The 9,591-nt window shown below is 39.8% G+C and overlaps 1 protein-coding gene across 1 annotated transcript in view; it reads right to left on the bottom strand.

Annotated features, from left to right (window-relative positions):
• CDAN1 (codanin 1) overlaps positions 1-347 on the bottom strand; it is a 33,285-nt gene extending 32,938 nt beyond the window's left edge. Inside the window, 1 exon segment of the mRNA XM_009997652.1 lies at positions 213-347. Within this exon segment, the coding sequence (XP_009995954.1) occupies positions 213-347 (135 nt within the window).
• Positions 348-9,591: the final 9,244 nt, after the last annotated feature.

Below are 9,591 nucleotides of genomic sequence, written 5' to 3'. Positions count from 1 at the left end.
GCGGCCGCGGTGCGGTCCCCGCCGCAGGAGGCTGCGGGCGCCGGCCCCGTTTGAAGGTGTCTGGTTTGGATAATTTTCTTCCCTCCTTAGGAATGCAAGATACGCGTACACAGACCTGGCAGACTTGGCGCTGCGCGTCACGAGTGTGTCAAAACAGCACCTAAGAGTAAACCCAATCCCGTAGTAGATACCTGTTAGTGAGGCATTAGGACCCAGGCACCTTCGCTCCCAGCTGTGTCCCTGTTCCTGCAGACGCCAGGGGCTGTGCCGGCGAGCGGGGCTGGGCGCTGCCGGGGCAGGGGCTTCCCGTGTGCCAGGGGCACGTCGCGGTAGGGTGCTGAGACCATCACCCTCGATACCCAGGGGTTTCTTGCAGCCACGGTGTTTTGGTGATGCTGTTACCGGTCACCCCCCGTGCACAGCAGAGCATGAAACGAGGTTGCAGTGAACTTTGTCTCTTGGAACCTAAGACTCGCCTGCAGTGTTGAGGGGCCAGGGAGGGACCTGTGGTATTTGAAAACGTGGTTAACTGGTGAATGCATCTTTATGGTTTTCTTCCCACCTACCAAGGTAATACGTATTCTAAAAGCATCACAGATAATGCAGTGCAAATTGTAGACTCTTCAAGGGCTGAGGTTAGTGCTTTGTGGATGGTAACACATTTTACTAACCACCAAGGTCATGAAGTTTCTCACTGACTCTGCTTTGCTTTTCTTCTCCCACCTCCTCTAGGCTTTAATGACGATCCTGGCCCATCTCGTCAACGCAGTATTGAGAAGATGAACTTTAAAGAAGAAATAGTAGTGAAGGTGGTAGAGACAGAAGAAAGCTCTGAGGACATGGCTGTGGTTCCACCTAGCCAAGAACAGCTACCTTTTCTGGGGACATCAGGGAGTGGTTCCTCTGGGAAAGTAAAAGCCAAAACAAAAGGCAGGTCCCAGGCAGACCAAAATGAAATAACTGAAGAGGATCTAATGCAGATTCAGCAGACCCAGATGCAGGTGATCCAGTCTGGCTTTGACAGTGTCAACCACAATCTTCGGCTGCTGCAGCAAGGCATGCAAGATCTGAGCAACAGCCTCAGCCTCATGGCACATACACTGGTTGCCATAAAAAATGTCTATGTGAGAAACCACACTGGCCCGACCACATATGCCACTGCCTCTACTCAGACCACAGCTGGGTACCTGAGCCCAGGTTCCCCCCAGGCCTCCCCCACTGAGGACAGAGGTAGAGCACAGGTGGCTGGAAGCAGCAGCAGAAGCAGCAGCTGCAGCTCCAGCTCCATGTCACAAGAACCAGGTCCTTCTGAGTTTTCTAGGCCTCCCCTGAGAACCATTAAGAAAGAACATCCAAATGGCTGCTACTACTTCTGCTTTGCAGATGTGTAAAAACTTGAATATATGTAAAGTGACTGTGGTGTTAGGTGCTGTTGAGTGTTCTGCTCCGGTTTGGGACTTCGAAGGAGCAAAGTGGACTTGCCTCCCAGGTCTTTCCCAGTGGGAAACATTTCGCTATAGGTGGCATTAAACACTAATTACCAGTCTTCTGTTTCTTAACTCCGTTGTGGTTGGCTAATTTTCTTCTGTCCTCTTTATCTTCTTGCTGTCTTAAAAAAACAACCAACCAAACATAAAAACAGATTTATTTTGACTAAGACTCTCATCTGTAGCATCCTTTCTTTTATGTGACCTTTTGAAAAATAAAAGGCATGAGAGTGGGATAAAAAGGTAACATTACGGTTACTGACCAGTAGGAGCTGTCTGACATGAGCTGCTTAGCTTTTTGATTAAACCAATGTCAGAAGTAGTTGGTTTATAAGTACTTTTCTAGTAAGTATAATGTCAGGGCCGTTTGCCTGCTTGTTGGTTGGATTTTGGTTTTTTAAGTGATATGTGCGAGACATCACAGGAAGAGTTCAACAAACCTGCTTTACTCTAGGAGTGGTTTAGGACTGAGCTTGTTGGTTCATGAATGAACTCAGAATTCATACAGCATTGCTCTACCTGGCTAGTGTGCATTCTTAGCTTGTCAAGTGCACCTTCTCAGAGGCATTTTGTTTTACAGCACCAGCAGGCTCTTGGCACATAATTAAAATAGAGAAATACAGAAAAAAATAGTAATGGATGAGTGATGCCTGGTTTTGGCATGCAGTAATTTTTCCCTGTGTGGTTTATAAGCAGGCTGCATCTTCAACAGGTGTTGTAAGCCTTCTGGAGTCAATACTACAACATTTGAAATATAGAGAGCAAAAAAGTTTCTGTATTGTAGACACACTGGAGGCAGCAGGGCTGACTTCACTCCAGACAGAAAATGTGCTTCTGCATAGTTGATGAGGGTTTCATTTTCAGCTATCAGAGAGGTGAATTAAATCTTCCATTCTCTTAACCATATATCCAAGGAAGACAAAAGAGAAAGAAGAGTTGGAGCAAAAAGCAACTTGTTCAGTGTCAGCTCTGAGACAAGCACAAAGGAATAATTTTCTTCTAAAGTGAAAAAGAAAAATCTCCTTTTCACATTTAGATAGGAGGAAACTTGTCACTGGCAGTATTCTTAAGATGTGTTTAAGGCTGGTGTGTTTAAGACTCATAGATTCACTCTAGTTGGTGTAATTCAGAAGAAGCAGAGGTGCTGCCTTCTTACATCCATTGTCCATACTGGGGAGGAAACAAAAACCCTCTCACCTGCAATTTAATCCAGTGACCTGAAAAATCACACAGGTCCTCTTCATATGCATTTATCACTAATACTGAAGTTCTACGGATAAATTTGGTTTACAGAAACAACCAGCTGCCTCTGGTTTGCCAGACCCTTTGCACAAGTCTTCCTGCCACAAGAATGTAGCCAATACATACGATGCAAGGAATGGCAACCCAAGTGTCCCCCTCTCAGCAGCATAAGAACATGTAGTCACTGGGTAAGGTAGATCATTTTTGCAGTCACCTTTGACAGCACTATACTGTAGGAAAATGTAAGTACTTTGCTTCTTCCTATGTATCATAAAATGTGACCACAGGGCAGGCACGTTAGCATTTTCCTCCTGTATCAGAGATGGAGTAAAACACAAATATCTCACAAAATTAACATTGTTAATTGGAATTAATGCCTTGTAGAGGACAAGATTCTCATTTTCATATTTACCCTACAAAAGGAGATGGTGTGGGTGACAGGTATCACTATATTTTTTTATAAATCACTGGTTTTAAAAACAGAAAATAACTATTCTTTCTAAATCTGGGTTTTGAGTCTGTTGTCTTAACATCTTTGTTCAGAACAGACAGGCTCTTGAGCACTGTATTCTGTAACTGAAGAAGAACTGTAACTTCATTTGTTATTTGTTCTCATGGACAAGTAAGTCAACGAGTGCTACTGTGACACTCCAGGCAGATTAGGAAAAGTTTACCTAGTCTTTCTGGGCAGTAGTTTGGGCTTGTCCAGGTTGCAAGAGCCAGTTCTCAACTGTGAGATTCTTTCAGTGTTTCAATTTTTTTTCTCCAATTGTTAATTCCATAATTTCACTTACTACAGCATTTCTAGGGAGAGCTGGCTTGTGTGCACTGCACAGATTTCTCATATTTGAGCACAAATTTAAAAGAGAGGAAGCTACAGTCCAAGTGCAGAGAACCACAAGATCCTAAGAGTAGAGTGGGTGGACTGGAGCCAGGGAATGCTAGAAGACACTTAGGTAGTCAGACAACTACCAGACCTCAAGATTGATCTACCCCAGTGTCTTTGTTCTAGTCTTGTTTCTTTCCCACAGTCTGTCAGTCGTACTGCTAATGTATACTGGAGCCAGATCACAACCACTCTTCTGTTTCTGGTATGATCCAAATTTATGTCATGTTTTAAACAAGGAGAGGTACTGAACTACCTGTCTCCAGTACAGAGTGTGCAAATTTGTTATTTTCCTCTTAAAACAGCTGGCTTGCTATTTCTTAATTTTCCTTTCTGTGATCCAACTGTAGTTCTGTTGGGAGCACCCAAAGCACACACTTTCCAGAAGCTGCCATTAAATTTCTGGCTGTGCTTAACAGAAGATGAAACATCATTTTCCTGGAATGTTACTGACTAGATGAAGTCCCAGTTTTTGTCCTGTCATGTGAAGCATTTTGAGCTATTGATATAAATGACAAGAACTAGTGACCTGGCCATGGAGCTTAATGAAAATACTGCCAAAGATTTGAACAGGGGCCGCACTGGCTCTTAATTTGCCTTTCATACAAGATACAACAGTGATGATGCCGAGAACAAGATCCAGGGCATTTTCTCCCAACTCTTCTGGACTTCCCTAAAAACCCTGGTTTGCTGTGCAAAAAGCAGACAGTATTTTCTACAGCATACCAGGATTAATGCATGCAGGCACAAAAAGCACAAATGGTGATTATACTCTAGTCTACTTTTACCTAGTTTTACTAGAGAGAGAGGTGAAAGGCTCTAGGAGGAAACCAGAGCAACTGGTAGTTCAATACTGCATTTCCACACAGCACAAACTGCTCAGATTCAGTTACAACTTACGTTCATTCATTTCTCTGCTATCTGCCACTTACGTGTATTATACAGAGGGTGAGACGGGCCTTCTCAAGAGGCTGTAAAAGCTCAGTGACTAGATCTGGGCAGCTGATCATCTCCGAATATAGCAATTATGGTGGCCTTTGACTAAATAAGAAATTACAGTTTTGAAGGTGGGGAGAAAAAAGTATCTGGCTTTTCAGAATGACAAGGTTGGAATCCACCATATTGTTACTAAAATTGATCTGATCTGGCTGTGGCAATCATTTATTGTTTGGCTGAATTTGCTCTTGGATAAGAGCAAGACCAAATAGAAAGGGAGGAGGCCAGCTGAGTTTTTCTCTTCTTATTTATATACAACACATGAACCTATTAAATGGAAGTAAAACTTCCATTGATCCAATCATTCCAACTTGCAATATGAACATCTGACTCATGTTGCAGTAGTATCAACAGACACTTGCTTTTTGCTTTCTTGTGACAGAAAAAAACAAGCCCACTTTTAAAGTATGTTCTCAATTTAAATACAGGGTTACAACAGTAAGAATATTAGAAGAAAAATAACTATATCTTTGTAGATAATCAAATAATTATACAAACACAATCAAGAATTGAAGTTTTGCATGCTGAATGAGTATTTTATTTAGAACCAGTTTATAAAAATAAAATACAAAATAATTTGAAAACAAAACTTAAAACATTGTACAAAGCCTTGATATGGTACAAATGAGAAAATAAATAATTACAACTTTATGTACAAATGACCATTACAAGGGCATTAACTCTTTATGTTCTTAGGTGCCTGAGCAAACTTAAAAGGAAAATAATGGCTTAGAAGATTTCCAAGGACAGGAAGGGAACTGCAATTACTGAGCAAGAAAATTTGAAGGACTCAACATTTGTCTTCCTCAGTGGTAACAATCAATCTTGGAACTACTTTCCACTTAATACAATAATGCTGCAGATTTTGCTACTGAGTACCTAATTTCTTATGGGGTGACAACATTGTGATTTTAGTTAATACACAGATTTCACTCTTTGTGGTATTGCCTGGGGATTTTAGATGAGCTGCCATTGTTTGGCAGCTTCAAAAAGTCAGTCAAAAAGTCTGAAGGCATTGCTGGTGATTTCCTTAAATTTACTAGTTGGGATATTCACAGGAAAGCATTTGAAAATTGGCATCTGTTAGCACAAGCACCGCACCTCATCTCTGGGCTATAGAAAGAAAGTTAGAAGTTGAAGAATTTCAAATTTTGCTTTTTGGAAAGTACAGATGCAGAGAAGGCTGCTAAGCAACCAATCCAGATGTCCAGTCAGAAGAAAAGGATGTGAAAATGAAACAAAAAATTCCCACCTCATCTTGTGTCAAACCTTTATGACCTTGCCTGCCATGGAACAGATACAGGTTTAAAAGGATTTGAAGCCAGACAGACCAAACTAATTATACTCTATCCTTAGGAGCAAGCTATTATCATAGGTCCTTTGTATTAAAGTTAGGTCAAAAGGAAACAAACATCTGTAACTCAAATTAATTCCAGCAGAATTCCCACAGACAGTTGTGGATCATCAGGACCTCATATGAGTAGCCCACTTGTGGCATTATTTTAGAAGGAAACACTCTGTACTCTTGGTCAAGGCTGGCTCTCTGCAGCAATTCTTACAGAAAAGTAGATCTCAAAAGGCATGTCATAATAGTAATTGAAAATATGCATTTTCCAATTTAATATACAGCAACTGCAAATATGATATACAGAGAGTTTATTCCTTCAGTCCCTAAGCAGGGAAAAAGACTTCAACAAAACCCTATACAATGGCAAGTAAAATGAGCCTACACATTCAAACAAGTAATCGCCAACTTAATACATCAGATTTCAAAACAATACACTCCTATATTTTTTTCCTTAAAAAAACAAACCCAAACAAAACCTCAAATGTTAATATTTAAAAGCCTGATTATTTAAACCACAGAAAAATGAGTGATAAAACTTTTTGGCATTTGACAGAATCTTAAGGTAATTCCAGACAATTATTACCCAGTCCAGCCTGATTTGTACGTAATTTCTCCTTTATAAATGTTATACCTAGGGAACAGGAAGACTGGCTTCAAGCAGACAGCTGAAGTATTCTTGTGTGAGGTGCATGGTTATGGGGTTTGCATGTACTCGCTAAGAAATGTATGGCCTATGCCTATCTATTGCATACAGTCAGAACACTGATCCTTGCTTCCTCTTGCCAGCATTACTGGTTACTGAAAATTGCAATAATTCAAACAATGACATTTGAGCCCAAAGCAAAACAGCAAACAAAAACCTTCAGTTCACTGCCTACTTAATTAGCTAAAAGAAGTGGAACAGAAAAATCGTGCATGGTTCCACAAGTTTCAGAAATAGGAACGAGCATCCAAAGCTTTTATCAGCTGATGAAAGGAACCATGGATGTTGTCAAGGCTTTTATTCATACAGTTGACAGTTCTAGAACCTGAACACTCCTGACAGTGGAAATGCATACAGAGGATGCACCATAGGCATCATGGTGATAACCTAAGACACCTAAGCAGCCCCTTGCTCACTGGAATGGACAAGACAAGCATGGCTCTCATCACCTCACAATCCTACAGAAAAAAAATTAGGATAAATATATTATAGGCCCATAAAGAGAAATCAATTCAACTTTGAGTTCTCTTTTATTCTCCTATTCCTTTCCAGAAGATTCCTCTCTCATTTGACATATATATATGAAAATTGGAGGCACGATCGCTAGTTCGCCATTGCACCCATTTTAGAAATTGGAATAATCACTTTCTTCTTACCAGAATTTATGCCTCTTAAGTGTTCCACAAAAATGTCTTCATTATGGAAAAATACTGTTTACAGGAAAGAGTCTGTACTGTGAGTCTGGCTTTGACTAAATTCTCATCAACAAGAAAAGGAGAATATTTTTTTAGAAGCATTACGGGCAATGGTTGCATAAATGTTACTGCAGTAAGAGCAACTTAATGGGAGTATCAGATCAGGCCTTGTAATATGGGAAAGATGAAGAATCAGAATTAGGGCATAACAAAATTACAGTAGATGAAGTGATTAGAGCAAATCAGAGCAAATTAATTTCAGTAAACAGGATGCAAAAGCTGAGACTGTTCCTATCTATCTTTATATACACACATATGTATGTATATATATTTCTATATAATATACAATATCTATATAAGTGTATATAGATACACTTATGTACAAATGTCTATTTATATATATAAGATAAAAACTGTTTTCCCAGCTATAGCTAATACCATAATAATACAAATTGTAAATTATAGAGCTCTTGCAAGTCTTTTCCAGATGAAAAATATTTCAAACTATTTTTAAATATATAGGACCAAATCCTCCCCTTTACATCAAGACTGTTTAGTGAGGTATGCAAGAAAGCTTGATCTCAAACATGCAGACTTCAAGGCAAGAATATGTCCAGACTTCCCAAGACAGGATGTGGCTGGTGGCTCTAGTGAGGGGGTTGCCTCCTGAATAATTGTATCTAACTAGCAGTTAAGACCTCAGATTGCTCCTGCCTTTGAGCAGTGAAATTTTCTATGCTTACTGCTCCTGCTAAAGTAGTAGATAGGTGCCTAGCAGCATACAACTTGCCAGTGTTGCTCTACTGTATCATATCTTCTATAACTTTTAACAGGGTTTTACTAAAGTAGTAAATGGCATTTGTAATTAATAATGAGGTTTATTAATTTTCATATAGATGCTTAAGCTCGCAACTTAGATTTATTATACCATGCTATATTGCAGCACAAAAGTCTGCATGAAATGTTCGCTCTTTTAGTTTGAAGGCTTCAAGCCTCAATTTGTCTAAAAATGCTGGCCAGAACACAGGAAACACCATCAAGAGGAAACGTGTGTGCAGCATCTACTACATGTCATGGGTCCATTGCATTGCGCTCCATAGAAATGGAGGCTTGAAGAGGACAAAGCACCAGCTCCTTGATTATACTGCTTCCCAGCTAAAATCCTTGTGCAAGCTACTGTAGCCATTTTGTACAATAGAGAAAAATGTTTCTCATCCATGACATTTTTTTGTAGGGAATGCTCCATTAATTCAAACTCTGCACAAGGACCACACACACACACACACGTTGGTGTTTTTATGCAGTCAGGTGCATATTAAAATATTGAAGCTTACAGACTTCTTGATGATTATAAAGGCCCTCTAGAAATATTAAGCTAATATTGATGTATGAGTTGATCAGCTGACCATAACAGTACTACAGGAACTGATGACTGTTATCTTAGACTACAGCAAGCAATTCTGTCAACTTTTGGGGAGAGGGTATCAAGCAATAATAAATTCAAAAGAAGTGGGTCGTTCAAGATAAATTCCTCACAATCACTCCTCCATTCACATCTTCATGATTTTCTCACTAGATCCTGTTTAATCCACAGCAAAAAGCAACTGGGGGTAAACGGTCCTTTTACCTTTTTCTGCATTGAAAGAAGTCTGGGTCATTAACCATCACTGATATCTCTTTCTCCCTTTTGGCATAGTTTACTATTTTTACATTGGTGAGTTTTTCAAGTGCAAGTTATTTTCTACTGCATTGATTTATTTTACATAGTAATGTGTAACAATGGACAACTCTGTACTTTGAAGACAGCATAAAAAAATCCCTACATGTTACATTCTTTCTCACCTGTAAAGCAATTACCTGTTTCTACATCCTGCTACACTGGAGAGAAAATATAACACAACTTCAGCATTTCAGGCAAGGATGCATGAAGTCAATACCTATTAAAACTGACCATGCTGATATAGGAATAAGCTTACAGGACCACAATAAATGCTTTTCAGAAATAAGGGAGGAGGGAGGAAAAATAATCATAAGCTGCTACACCACCTTCACAAATAATTCCAGCAGTGCCCAGGGCAAAAATATCACACTAGGACTAAATTATCCTTATGGTACACCATAAGGAACCATGAGGAAAACAGGAAGGAAAAGAGGTGGAATTTGTTGTTGTCACATTGATCTGTTGGGTATTCATTGACTGTTACTGCTCCTATATGATGAGTATTTGTAACAAC

The sequence above is a fragment of the Chaetura pelagica genome, unplaced genomic scaffold (assembly GCF_000747805.2).
Source record: "Chaetura pelagica isolate M959 unplaced genomic scaffold, ChaPel_1.0 scaffold280, whole genome shotgun sequence".
Lineage (NCBI taxonomy): Eukaryota > Metazoa > Chordata > Aves > Apodiformes > Apodidae > Chaetura > Chaetura pelagica.
Note: the sequence above shows the minus strand (reverse complement) of the source record. Positions and strands in the feature narration are given on the sequence as shown.